Source organism: Lonchura striata, chromosome 26, assembly GCF_050655825.1.
Source record: "Lonchura striata isolate lonStrDom1 chromosome 26, ASM5065582v1, whole genome shotgun sequence".
Taxonomy (NCBI): domain Eukaryota; kingdom Metazoa; phylum Chordata; class Aves; order Passeriformes; family Estrildidae; genus Lonchura; species Lonchura striata.
Genome location: NC_140728.1, coordinates 5,501,071 through 5,514,685, shown reverse-complemented (window position 1 = coordinate 5,514,685; position 13,615 = coordinate 5,501,071). Strand labels below are relative to the sequence as shown.

At 53.0% G+C, this 13,615-nt stretch overlaps 1 protein-coding gene across 3 annotated transcripts; it reads left to right on the top strand.

The window, feature by feature from the left end:
* The first annotated feature begins 8,159 nt into the window (after window positions 1-8,159).
* On the top strand, window positions 8,160-12,615 carry LOC110474973 (acidic mammalian chitinase). 3 transcript variants are annotated; one of them, XM_077789031.2, is made up of 11 exons: window positions 8,160-8,267; window positions 8,726-8,755; window positions 9,004-9,205; window positions 9,871-9,927; window positions 10,032-10,197; window positions 10,308-10,432; window positions 10,555-10,678; window positions 10,798-10,983; window positions 11,189-11,308; window positions 11,393-11,534; window positions 12,304-12,615. In XM_077789031.2, the coding sequence occupies exons 1-11, from the start codon at window positions 8,243-8,245 to the stop codon at window positions 12,531-12,533; spliced, it is 1,407 nt and encodes a 468-aa protein (XP_077645157.2). In that variant the 5' UTR covers window positions 8,160-8,242; the 3' UTR covers window positions 12,534-12,615. The 3 variants fall into 3 exon arrangements, with proteins under 3 accessions (XP_077645157.2, XP_085417466.1, XP_085417465.1); XM_085561340.1 differs by lacking the exon at window positions 8,160-8,267 and adding an exon at window positions 8,453-8,513 and having other exon boundaries at window positions 11,393-11,503; window positions 12,331-12,615; XM_085561339.1 differs by lacking the exon at window positions 8,160-8,267 and adding an exon at window positions 8,453-8,513.
* The last annotated feature ends 1,000 nt before the right edge of the window (window positions 12,616-13,615 follow it).

The following is a 13,615-nucleotide window of genomic DNA, read 5'->3' as shown; positions in this document are numbered from 1 at the left end:
AAAGAAAACTCAGCAGTCCAGGTTCCTGATGTCAGTTTGTAGGGCTCCCTTGGGTGTATCAGGGCAGCACAAGTTTGAGGTGGGGACAACTTCGGTGTGGGGTCCATCCTTCGATATAAGGATTTTTTTGAAGTGAGGCCCCAGCCCTGGGCCAGGGGCCCCTGGGCACATCCTTTTTCCATTTTCCCTGGGAAAGAAAACTCAGCAGTCCAGGTTCCTGATGTCAGTTTGTAGGGCTCCCTTGGGTGTATCAGGGCAGCACAAGTTTGAGGTGGGGACAACTTCGGTGTGGGGTCCATCCTTCGATATAAGGATTTTTTGCAGTCAGGGCCAGGGGCCCATGGGCACATTCTTTTTCCATTTTCCCTGGGAAAGAAAACTCAGCAGTCCAGGTTCCTGATGTCAGTTTGTAGGGCTCCCTTGGGTGTATCAGGGCAGCACAAGTTTGAGGTGGGGACAACTTCGGTGTGGGGTCCATCCTTCGATATAAGGATTTTTTTGAAGTGAGGCCCCAGCCCTGGGCCAGGGGCCCCTGGGCACATCCTTTTTCCATTTTCCCTGGGAAAGAAAACTCAGCAGTCCAGGTTCCTGATGTCAGTTTGTAGGGCTCCCTTGGGTGTATCAGGGCAGCACAAGTTTGAGGTGGGGACAACTTCGGTGTGGGGTCCATCCTTCGATATAAGGATTTTTTGCATTCAGGGCCAGTGGGCCCCGGGCACATCCTTTTTCCATTTTCCCTGGGAAAGAAAACTTAGCAGTCCAGGTTCCTGATGTCAGTTTGTAGGGCTCCCTTGGGTCTATCAGGGCAGCACAAGTTTGAGGTGGGGACAACTTCGGTGTGGGGTCCATCCTTCGATATAAGGATTTTTTGCAGTGAGGGCCCTGCCCAGGGCCAGTGGCTCCCGGGCACATCCTTTTTCCATTTTCCCTGGGAAAGAAAACTCAGCAGTCCAGGTTCCTGATGTCAGTTTGTAGGGCTTCCTTGGGTCTATCAAGGCAGCACAAGTTTGAGGTGGGGACAACTTCGGTGTGGGGTCCATTCTTCGATATAAGGATTTTTTGCAGTCAGGGCCAGGGGCCCCCGGGCACATCCTTTGGCCATTTTCCCTGGGAAAGAAAACTCAGCAGTCCAGGTTCCTGAAGTCAGTTTGTAGGGCTCCCTTGGGTCTATCTGGGCAGCACAACTTTGAGGTGGGGACAACTTCGGTGTGGGGTCCATCCTTCGATATAAGGATTCTTTGCAGTCAGGGGCCAGGGGTCCCCGAGCACATCCTTTTTCCATTTTCCCTGGGAAAGAAAACTCAGCAGTCCAGGTTCCTGATGTCAGTTTGTAGGGCTCCCTTGGGTCTATCAAGGCAGCACAACTTTGAGGTGGGGACAACTTCGGTGTGGGGTCCATCCTTCGATATAAGGATTTTTTGCAGTCAGGGCCAGGGGCCCCCGGGCACATCCTTTTTCCATTTTCCCTGGGAAAGAAAACTCAGCAGTCCAGGTTCCTGATGTCAGTTTGTAGGGCTCCCTTGGGTCTATCAGGGCAGCACAAGTTTGAGGTGGGGACAACTTCGGTGTGGGGTCCATCCTTCGATATAAGGATTTTTTGCAGTCAGGGCCAGGGGCCCATGGGCACATTCTTTTTCCATTTTCCCTGGGAAAGAAAACTCAGCAGTCCAGGTTCCTGATGTCAGTTTGTAGGGCTCCCTTGGGTGTATCAGGGCAGCACAAGTTTGAGGTGGGGACAACTTCGGTGTGGGGTCCATCCTTCGATATAAGGATTCTTTGCAGTCAGGACACAGCCCAGGGCCAGGGGCCCCTGGTCACATCCTTTTTCCATTTCCCCTGGGAAAGAAAACTCAGCAGTCCAGGTTGCTGATGTCAGTTTGTAGGGCTCCCTTGGGTCTATCAGGGCAGCACAAGTTTGAGGTGGGGACAACTTCGGTGTGGGGTCCATCCTTCGATATAAGGATTTTTTGCAGTCATGGCCAGGGGCCCCCGGGCACATCCTTTTTCCATTTTCCCTGGGAAAGAAAACTCAGCAGTCCAGGTTCCTGATGTCAGTTTGTAGGGCTCCCTTGGGTCTATCAGGGCAGCACAAGTTTGAGGTGGGGACAACTTCGGTGTGGGGTCCATCCTTCGATATAAGGATTTTTTGCAGTCAGGGCCAGGGGCCCATGGGCACATTCTTTTTCCATTTTCCCTGGGAAAGAAAACTCAGCAGTCCAGGTTCCTGATGTCAGTTTGTAGGGCTCCCTTGGGTGTATCAGGGCAGCACAAGTTTGAGGTGGGGACAACTTCGGTGTGGGGTCCATCCTTCGATATAAGGATTTTTTTGAAGTGAGGCCCCAGCCCTGGGCCAGGGGCCCCTGGGCACATCCTTTTTCCATTTTCCCTGGGAAAGAAAACTCAGCAGTCCAGGTTCCTGATGTCAGTTTGTAGGGCTCCCTTGGGTGTATCAGGGCAGCACAAGTTTGAGGTGGGGACAACTTCGGTGTGGGGTCCATCCTTCGATATAAGGATTTTTTGCAGTCAGGGCCAGGGGCCCCCGGGCACATCCTTTTTCCATTTTCCCTGGGAAAGAAAACTCAGCAGTCCAGCTTCCTGATGTCAGTTTGTAGGGCTCCCTTGGGTCTATCAAGGCAGCACAACTTTGAGGTGGGGACAACTTCGGTGTGGGGTCCATCCTTCGATATAAGGATTCTTTGCGGTCAGGGCCAGGGTCTCCCGGGCACATCCTTTGGCCATTTTCCCTGGAAAGAAAACTGAGCAGTCCAGGTTCCTGATGTCAGTTTGTAGGGCTCCCTTGGGTCTATCAGGGCAGCACAAGTTTGAGGTGGGGACAACTTCGGTGTGGGGTCCATCCTTCGATATAAGGATTCTTTGCAGTCAAGACACAGCCCAGGGCCAGGGGCCCCTGGGCACATCCTTTTTCCATTTTCCCTGGGAAAGAAAACTCAGCAGTCCAGGTTCCTGATGTCAGTTTGTAGGGCTCCCTTGGGTCTATCTGGGCAGCACAAGTTTGAGGTGGGGACAACTTCGGTGTGGGGTCCATCCTTCGATATAAGGATTCTTTGCAGTCAGGGCCAGGGGTCCCCGAGCACATCCTTTTTCCATTTTCCCTGGGAAAGAAAACTCAGCAGTCCAGGTTGCTGATGTCAGTTTGTAGGGCTCCCTTGGGTCTATCAGGGCAGCACAAGTTTGAGGTGGGGACAACTTCGGTGTGGGGTCCATCCTTCGATATAAGGATTTTTTGCAGTGAGGGCCCTGCCCAGGGCCAGTGGCTCCCGGGCACATCCTTTTTCCATTTTCCCTGGGAAAGAAAACTCAGCAGTCCAGGTTCCTGATGTCAGTTTGTAGGGCTTCCTTGGGTCTATCAGGGCAGCACAAGTTTGAGGTGGGGACAACTTCGGTGTGGGGTCCATCCTTCGATATAAGGATTTTTTGCATTCAGGGCCAGGGGCCCCCGGGCACATCCTTTTTCCATTTTCCCTGGGAAAGAAAACTCAGCAGTCCAGGTTCCTGATGTCAGTTTGTAGGGCTCCCTTGGGTCTATCAGGGCAGCACAAGTTTGAGGTGGGGACAACTTCGGTGTGGGGTCCATTCTTCGATATAAGGATTTTTTGCAGTCAGGGCCAGGGGCCCCCGGGCACATCCTTTGGCCATTTTCCCTGGGAAAGAAAACTCAGCAGTCCAGGTTCCTGATGTCAGTTTGTAGGGCTCCCTTGGGTTTATCAGGGCAGCACAAGTTTGAGGTGGGGACAACTTCGGTGTGGGGTCCATCCTTCGATATAAGGATTTTTTGCAGTCAGGGCCAGGGGCCCCCGGGCACATCCTTTTTCCATTTTCCCTGGGAAAGAAAACTCAGCAGTCCAGGTTCCTGATGTCAGTTTGTAGGGCTCCCTTGGGTTTATCAGGGCAGCACAAGTTTGAGGTGGGGACAACTTCGGTGTGGGGTCCATCCTTCGATATAAGGATTCTTTGCAGTCAGGGCCAGGGGCCCCCGGGCACATCCTTTTTCCATTTTCCCTGGAAAGAAAACTCAGCAGTCCAGGTTCCTGATGTCAGTTTGTAGGGCTCCCTTGGGTCTATCAGGGCAGCACAACTTTGAGGTGGGGACAACTTCGGTGTGGGGTCCATCCTTCGATATAAGGATTTTTCGCAGTCAGGGCCAGGGGCCCCTGGGCACATCCTTTTTCCATTTTCCCTGGGAAAGAAAACTCAGCAGTCCAGGTTGCTGATGTCAGTTTGTAGGGCTCCCTTGGGTGTATCAGGGCAGCACAAGTTTGAGGTGGGGACAACTTCGGTGTGGGCTCCATCCTTCGATATAAAGATTTTTTGCAGTAAGGGCCAAGTGACCTTGGGCACATCCTTTTTCCATTTTCCCTGGGAAAGAAAACTCAGCAGTCCAGGTTCCTGATGTCAGTTTGTAGGGCTCCCTTGGGTCTATCAGGGCAGCACAAGTTTGAGGTGGGGACAACTTCGGTGTGGGGTCCATCCTTCGATATAAGGATTCTTTGCAGTGAGGTCCCTGCCTAGGGCCAGGGGCCCCTGGGCACATCCTTTTTCAATTTGCCTGGGAAAGAAAACTCAGCAGTCCAGGTTCCTGATGTCAGTTTGTAGGGCTCCCTTGGGTGTATCAGGGCAGCACAAGTTTGAGGTGGGGACAACTTCGGTGTGGGGTCCATCCTTCGATATAAGGATTTTTTGCAGTCAGGGCCAGGGTCCCCCAGGCACAACCTTTGGCAGTTTTCCCTGGGAAAGAAAACTCAGCAGTCCAGGTTCCTGATGTCAGTTTGTAGGGCTCCCTTGGGTCTATCAAGGCAGCACAAGTTTGAGGTGGGGACAACTTCGGTGTGGGGTCCATCCTGCGATATAAGGATTTTTTGCAGTGAGGCCCCTGCCCAGGCCTAGGGGCCCCCGGGCACATCCTTTGGCCATTTTCCCTGGGAAAGAAAACTCAGCAGTCCAGGTTGCTGATGTCAGTTTGTAGGGCTCCCTTGGGTCTATCAGGGCAGCACAAGTTTGAGGTGGGGACAACTTCGGTGTGGGGTCCATCCTTCGATATAAGGATTTTTTGCAGTTAGGGCCCTGCCCAGGGCCAGGGGCGCCTGGGCAGAGCCTTTTTCCATTTTCCGTGGGAAAGAAAACTCAGCATTCCAGGTTGCTGATGTCAGTTTGTAGGGCTCCCTTGGGTCTATCAGGGCAGCACAAGTTTGAGGTGGGGGCAACTTCGGTCTGGGCTCCATCCTTCGATATAAGGATTTTTTGCAGTGAGGTCTCAGCCCAGGGTGGGGGGCCCCTGGGCACATCCTTTTTCCATTTTCCCTGGGAAAGAAAACTCAGCAGTCCAGGTTCCTGATATCAGTTTTTAGGGCTCCCTTGGGTCTATCAGGGCAGCACAAGTTTGAGGTGGGGACTACTTTTGTCTGTGTTCCATCCTTCAATATAAGGATTTTTTACAATCAGGTCCCAGCCCAGGCCGGAGGGCACAGAGCTCCTGTCCAGCAGCACTCACCGCTGAGAAGAGCGAACTTGGCCATCTGCGACCAGACTGATGTGTTCTGGTTTCCTACCGCTTTTATCCTCTGCTGCTCTCTGCTGCCAGCAGATTATTCCATTCCTTAATGTTTGCCCATTAGCAGGGGTGGGCAAATTACGAAATTCGGCAGAGAGCGACATCCCCAAACCCCACAGCAGGACAATGGGCCTGGGCACCACCACAAGGTTCACTGCCCTGGGTCTGTGCTACCTCCTGCTGCTGCAAGGGCACATAAAATTTGGATGTTGTGGGCTCTTGGCTCACTCAAACTCGGGGCAGATGGACCCTTGTGCTCCGCGCTCCCTGGAGAAGCAGCCACAAGGAATCCCATCACTAAAGGAACACCACATCAGTTTTTACTGAGTCATTCTCCACCTGATAAACAAAAATTCTTTTACAAGAAGCATTTTGTTTTTGTTGTCTTCTTTCCCTAATCTCCTGACACCCGCAGTTACAGGAACAAGTGGGAGGACAGCACAGCAGAAGCTGACTCTGACTCACTCTGTTTCCATCAACCCTTGTGCCACACCTCTGTTTTGGTAGTGCCAGTGTTGGTGACCCCGACACCATGAGAATTTTAGAGGGAAGATGCAGCAGGAAAACCCCAGAGTGGTAAAATCCCTCTGCAACCCAACACTGCAATAGTTGGAAAGTCCCTGTCTGCTCTTTTTAATTGGAATTCTTTCAGCAAGGACTAATTCTTGTGCCCTTCCTTACCTCCCAGCATTCCCAGGGAACACACAGCAAACCACCTTCGTTAAAACAGCAAAAGGACAGGAAAAGTCCTGAAGGAAAACTCCTGAAAGAAAACTCCTGAAGGAAAACTCCAGGATTTGTTACCCTCACATGAATACAAATCACTGTCCTTGAACCTGCCCCAAATGCTCTCATTTTCACACCCAAATTCCTTCCCTGGATAACAGAGCTGAAAATGCTCCAGAGGTCACTGAGGGTGGGATTTTCCACATCTGTCGCAGTTGAATTTGTACCCTGGGACTTTATCAACCAAGAAAAACATCAGAACAATATTTTTCCTTCAGGATGTTGTCCTGTTATCAGCCCTATCCCACCCTGTGCCTGCACCAAATCCCAAAGGCTCAGGCTGGCACATGTTAATCTGCAGGTCAGCCAGCATCTGATACCAGGCTGTTTTCCAGGCTGTTTTCCAGGGTGTTTTCCAGGGTGTTTTTCAGGCTTCCAGTCATCCCAGGCTGGGTGACCCCCTGGAAAGTCACCTTCATGCCACTCCTCAAGGAATGAAACCTCCCATGGCAGGGACACGGCCATGTCCCCACTCCTGAGTGGGGAAAAGTGAATAAATCCTCAGGCTCCACACACAGGGAGCTGGGAGTCTCCAGCTGGACAGAACATGAAAATAAAATGTGGAAAGGATGTTTTGAGGCATTCAGCTGATGGGGCTTCACTTAGGGAAAAATGGGATTGCTCAGCAACACGGGGGTGTCTCAGGTGGGGAAAGAGCTGAGCAGGAAGAGGAGGGGACAGATGTGAGAGGAAAATGAACTGGGCTCACCTTCTGGAGTGTCCCTTGTGGAGTTTAACCTCCAAGAAATAAAGAAAAGTCGCTGTTGGACACAAAATGAGTGCACAGAAGCTTGGGAAGTTCAAAGGAGAAAAAGAGCAAGTTTTATTCCAACATCTGGTATTTATAGAATTCCAAAGGTGACCGTGGATTGGAGGATGGAATTACCATTTCTCCAACCTCTGCTCCAAAGATTGATCAATCATTTCTCTCCACCCACAGAGAAATATGTAAACAATTCCATTTATCCATGAAATGCTGTGGGAACTCTGCCTCTCGAATATGTAAACATCATCAGACGGCTAAAGAAGTTTTATGAGAATTTTAACACTTTCAAAAGAGCTGTAAAAGAAAACTTAACACTTTTAAAAATCAGGGCAACAAAGAAACTTCCTCTGCTTCCCTGGGGATACCCCACCTCAGCTCAGAGCAGCAGGGACCCAAAGAATTCCAGAGGTGACCATGGATTAGAGGATGGAATTACCACCTCTCCAACCACGCTGCTCCAAAGATCGATCAATAATTTCTCTCCACGCACAGAGAAATCCATAAACTATTCTATTTATGCATGAAATTGCAGTGCCAGCCATAAACTATTCTATTTATGCATGAAATCTCAGTGCCCTGGGAAGGGCTCGAGGCCACGCTGAAAGAACCTCTTCTCTCTTCTGTTGGAGCTCTTCAGCAGGTAACGTGTTGAGTACGGGCATATTTAGATAAACTGTGATTTTTTTAAAAATTAAGGAACAGATGCCTGGTTTTCTGAAATCTGGATGCCTGTGGCATCCTTTTAACACGTTTTAAGTGCTGTTATCTCATTTCAAGGACAGCGCAAGGACAGTGCCGCAGCCCTGGGTCCCTGTGCAGTGGCCAGCTGGACACAGAGGTGTTGTTCAAACAACATTTGAGCAATCAAGGCAAGCTAATCCCATTCCTTATCTGCCCTTGCAGCAGCAGGAAGTGGCACAGCCCCAGGGCAGTGAACCTTGTGGTGGTGCCCAGGCCCATTGTCCTGCTGTGGGGTTTGGTGATGTCTCTCTGCCAGATTTCATAATGTTTGCCCATCCCTGCTGATGGGCAAACATTAAGAAATGTAATCATCTGCTGGTAGCAGAGAGGAGCAGGGGATAAAAGCGGGAGGCAGCCAGAACACATCAGTCTGGTCCCAGATGGCCAAGCTCGCTCTGCTCAGCGGTGAGTGCTGCTGCACTGGAGCTCTCTGCCCTCCCGAGCAGGGCTGCAGGCTCTGGCACTGCTGCTCTGCTGCCTGTGCAGGGCCGGGGGGAGGAAAATGCTGCTCTCTCTTTTCTGACCAAGGTTTTGCAATTTCCTCTGGGGAGGGAAATTTCTTTTCTTTGGAGCTGCTGCGGTTGGGGATCTGCTCTGCTTTGAAGATGGACAGAGTTCATTGCGGGCCACAATTGAAATGTGCTTTCAAATGTAAACCTAAACCCCAAATGATTTCTTTTGCATCTGTTTGGGTTCTTCTCTGTGCTTTTGCCTGAAATTGTTTGTCAAATTTTTACTGGAAATGCTTGGGCAAAATTTAGAGAAACTCTCGTGCCTCAGCTTGGGAGCAGAGACTTGCTCAAGAGCTTTGGATTTCTGAGAGCAAGCAGTGACGCCTTTGTTGTTTCCTTGTGCCCTGCCAGGCCTGGCCCTGCTGCTGAACGCCCACCTCGGTAGGTGACGTGTTGCTCTGATTTTTAAAAATGTTAAGTTTCCTTTTACAGCTCTTTTGAAAGTTTGAAAGTTCTCGTAAAACTTCTTTAGCCTTCTGATAACGTTTACATATTTGAGAGCTCCTACACAATTTCATGTGTAAATGGAATAGTTTATGTATTTCTCTGGGAGAAATGAGTGATTGATCTTTGGAGAAGAGGTTGGAGAGGTGCTGATTCCATCCCCTCCACGGCCGCTGTCCCCCCAGGCACTGCCTTTGTGCTGAGCTGTTATTTCACCAACTGGGCCCAGTACCGGCCTGGCCTGGGCAAGTTCACCCCCGAAAACATCGACCCCTGCCTGTGCACCCACCTGATCTATGCCTTCGCCGGCATGAACAACAACGAGATCTCCACATCCGAGTGGAACGACGAGAGCCTCTACAAGTCCTTCAATGGCCTCAAGAACCAGTGAGTGCCACGAGTCTCAGAAGGGCTCTGCTCCCTCCTGTGCCCTCCTCTGATCTCTCCTGTGCCCTCCTCTGATCTCTCCTCTGATCTCTCCTCTCCTCTCCTCTGATCTCTCCTCTCCTCTCCTCTGATCTCTCCTCTCCTCTCCTCTCCTCTCCTCTCCTCTCCTCTCCTCTGATCTCTCCTCTCCTCTCCTCTGATCTCTCCTCTCCTCTCCTCTGATCTCTCCTCTCCTCTGATCTCTCCTCTCCTCTCCTCTGATCTCTCCTCTCCTCTCCTCTCCTCTCCTCTCCTCTCCTCTCCTCTCCTCTCCTCTCCTCTCCTCTCCTCTCCTCTCCTCTCCTCTCCTCTCCTCTCCTCTCCTCTCCTCTCCTCTCCTCTCCTCTCCTCTCCTCTCCTCTCCTCTCCTCTCCTCTCCTCTCCTCTCCTCTCCTCTCCTCTCCTCTCCTCTCCTCTCCTCTCCTCTCCTCTCCTCTCCTCTCCTCTCCTCTCCTCTCCTCTCCTCTCCTCTCCTCTCCTCCCAGTCTTTCCCTCTGTCTCACTCTCAGCTCGGTGCCAGCAGCTCCAGGTGAGGTGAAACAGGACAGAGACACTGCCAGGGGACAGCCCCGCTCGGGCGTGCTGTGGACGTGCAATACCTCAGGGTCCTGCCTCTTCCCTTGCAGGAACAAAGATCTGAAGACCCTGCTGGCCATTGGAGGATGGAATTTCGGCACACAGAAGTGAGTTCGAACCAGCTCTTTCCAATAATGACGCCCGGGAGACGCAGGGAAAGCAGGAAGAGGCTGGATTCCAACCCCACCTCGCTCCTGCTCTGCTTGCCCAGGTTCTCCACCATGGTCTCCACACCCCAGAACCGCCAGACCTTCATCAAGTCCGTCGTCAAATTCCTGCGGCAGCACGGATTCGATGGCCTGGACCTGGACTGGGAATTCCCCGGCTCCAGGGGCAGCCCTGCCCAGGACAAGGCTCTCTTCACCGTCCTGGTTAAGGTGGGCTTGGCTCCAGGCTCTGCCGGCCACAGCTCTGGCCCCTGAGCCCTGGGCGGCTGCAGAGCCTCGCCAGGAGCCCGCGGGTGACCGCTGTGCCTTGGGTCCCCCAGGAGCTGCGGGCAGCCTTCGAGCAGGAGGCCAAGCACAGCAACCAGCCCCAGCTCATGGTCACCACCGCTGTGGCCGCCGGGCTTCCCACCATCCAGGCCGGCTACGAGATCGCTGAGCTGGGCAGGTGAGTGGCGCAGCTGGGACGGCTGCCGGGATTTGAGGGGTTGGCTGCAGAAGGGAAAGAGCCCCAGAGGGAGCCCCAGGTGCCGGGGCTGCGGGGTGAGGACACAGCCCCGCTCCCCGCAGGTCCCTGGATTACATCCACGTCATGAGTTACGACTTCCACGGCTCCTGGGAGAGGAACACGGGTGAGAACAGCCCCCTGCTCCCCGGCCCTGCTGACAGCGGTGACTACAAATACTTCAACGTCGTGAGTGTTCCTGGGGGACCCTCGCAGCTCTCAGGTCCTGGGTGGCTCCCCCGAGGAGATTTCCAGGAATTCACCCTACGAACCCTGGCAAAGGCTCGAGCGGGACTGGTTTCTTGCAGGAATACGCCATGAATTATTGGAAGAGCAATGGTGCTCCAGCTGAGAAGCTCCTTGTGGGATTCCCGACCTATGGGAAGAGCTTCACCCTGCAGAACCCATCCGACACCTCCGTTGGGGCTCCAGCGTCCGGCCCTGGCCCCGCCGGGCCCTTCACCAGGGAGGCCGGAACTCTGGCTTACTACGAGGTGTGGAGGTTCCCATCGCATTCCTTGCTCGAATCATCGGAAGGAATTTCTCAGTGGAGTTTTTTGCGTGGCTCAGGCACTGAGCTGTCCGTGGAATCGCTGGGAAGGAGTTGTGCACTCAGGGAATGGGGAGGCAGCTGAAAACGTGGGCAGAGCTGGGGCTTTTCCCTGTTTGTGGATGACATCCCTGCTTCCTTCTCCTTAGATCTGCACCTTCCTGAGCTCCGGAGCCACCCAGGCTTGGGATGCCCCCCAGTATGTCCCCTACGCCTACAAGGGCAGCGAATGGGTCGGCTACGACAACGTCAGGAGCTTCGGCCTCAAGGTCTGGGAGCGGCGGGGCTGGGATGGGGCCAGAGCCTCCTGTGGGATCCGTTCCTGGGGCTCACCGAGACCTTCCTGCCCACAGGTGGATTGGCTGAAGGAGAACAACTTCGGAGGGGCCATGGTGTGGGCCCTGGACATGGATGACTTCACTGGGGGTTTCTGCAAGGAAGGCAAATACCCGCTCATCTCCAGCCTGAGGAAGGGCCTGGGGCTGCAGAGTGGCGGTGAGTGGCTCCAGGAGAGCAGGAGCAGCTCCTTGACAGAGACTCCCAAAATTCCTACAGAGATGTGGGAGGGGTGACACATTTTCAACCCTTTTCCCACCTGAATTCCAGACTGTGCTCCCCTCTGAGCCCCTGCCTCCCCTCACTGAGGCTCCCACCACCTCCAGCAGCAGGAGCAGCTCCATGGTGGAGACTCCCAAGCTCTCTATGAAGGATGGGAAGGACAAAAAACACTTCCAACTCTTTCCTGCCTGAATTCCCTCCTCCCATTTGAGGTTCCCACCATCAGCAGCAGGACCAGCTCCATGGCAGAGACTCCCAAGATCCCTATGGGGGACGGGAAGAACAAAAACACTTCCAACCCTTTCCTGCCTGAATTCCCTCCTTCCATTTGAGGCTCCCACCTCCCACAGCAGGACCAGCTCCATGGTGGAGGCTCCAAAGCTCTCTGTGAAGGATGGGAAGAACAAAAAACACTTCCAACCCTTTCCTGCCTGAATTCCTTCCTCCCATTTGATGTTCCCTCCTCCCACAGCAGGAGCAGGTCCTTGATGGATACTCCCAAGCTCTCTGTAAAGGATGGGAAGGATAAAAAACACTTCCAGCCCTTTCCTGCCTGAATTTCCTCCTCCCATTTGAGGCTCCCACCTCCCACAGCAGGAGCAGCTCCTTCATGGAGACTCCCAAGCTCCCCGTGGTGGCGTGGGAGGGATGAAACACCAGGAACGTGAAAATAAATAATTTTCCTGCTTGAATTCTTGAATTCCAGACTGCGTTCCCCCCGCTGAGCCCCAGCCTCCCATCACTGAGGCTTCCACCACCACCAGCGGTGGCTCCGGTGGCTCCGGTTTCTGTGCCGGGAAACCCAATGGGATCTATGCAGACCCCAGCAACAAGAGGAACTTCTACAGCTGCCTGAATGGCCAGACCTTCGTGCAGAGCTGCCAGCCTGGGCTGGTCTTCGACCCCGTCTGCTCCTGCTGCAACTGGCCCCAGTGACCCCAACGCTTTTCCATCCAATCCATCCCTCGGATTTAATTCTGTGCAATAATGGTGATTAAATAAAGCTTTCTGAAAGAAATCCTCTCAGTTTTAACTTTTTTCTTTTTCCGGCTGTTTTCATGCTTATGGCTCTAGGGGAATCCTGGAGTGCATGGCGTTTAAAATTCCCGGCAGCAGGTGTCAATGTTGCCTGCTCTTCTTCCCAGCTGTGGAGGGATTTTCCAGGAGCCTTAAGGCATCTTTTGGAGAAGAAAAGTGGTTGCAGGCCAGAAAGCTGAGTTGTTGCTCCTCTTTGTTCAGTCACAAATCCAGATCTGGGGCGAAGAGGAATTTTTTGAGCAGATTTTTATAGAAATTGAGCGCTTTGATAGGTAAAAATAAACCCACCCAGGATAAAGGCAGTTTGTTTTTCCAGGGTTTTAAAGCCTGTGGGAGACATGGGATCCTGGAATCCCAGAGTGGGGTGGGTTAGAAGGGACCTTAAAGCTCATCTCATTCCAGCCCTGCCATGGCAGGGACACCTTCCCCTATCCCAGGGTACTCCAGCCTGCCCTTGGACACTTCCAGCAATCCAGGGGCAGCCACAGCTTCTCTGGGAATTCCATTCCAGGGCTTTCCCACCCTTCCAGGGAAGAATTTCTCCCTAATATCCCATCTAACCCTGCCCTCCATCATCCTCAGGCCATGCCCTTTTTCCTGTCACTCCAGTCCCTTGTCCAAAATCCCTCTCCAAGACGTGACAGGTTTCGAGTTAAAGAGAAATCACGAACCACATCCATCCAAAACCTCCCCCAGCCCTGCCAGGCTGCCGGGTGAGGCATTAATCCATTTATTTCCAGGGCCAGGAATCCCGTTTCCTGCAGCAGAGCAGCCCTGAGCCTTGGCAGAGATCATTCTGTCCTTTTTGGCCATCTCAGATGTCCCGTGGCGTCACCCCTGCCCATGTCCCTCCTTCCCCAGAGCTGCTGGAGCTGCTGGAGCTGCTGGCACAGGGGCAAGGAGGGGGCTGGAATGTTGGCAGGGTTGGAATCTGCTCAGCTGCCACCAGACAGGGATTTGGGAGCTGGCCCGGTCCAAAT

What these genes read in the sequence shown, in the direction of transcription:
- LOC110474973 (XM_085561339.1), top strand. Translation starts at nt 8,468, where the DNA reads ATGGACAGAGTTCATTGCGGGCCACAATTGAAATGTGCTTTCAAAT. An exon ending in ATTGAAATGTGCTTTCAAAT is followed by an intron (nt 8,514 to 8,725) that starts GTAAACCTAAAC and finishes GTGCCCTGCCAG; the next exon opens with GCCTGGCCCTGCTGCTGAAC. An exon ending in TCAGGAGCTTCGGCCTCAAG is followed by an intron (nt 11,309 to 11,392) that starts GTCTGGGAGCGG and finishes TCCTGCCCACAG; the next exon opens with GTGGATTGGCTGAAGGAGAA.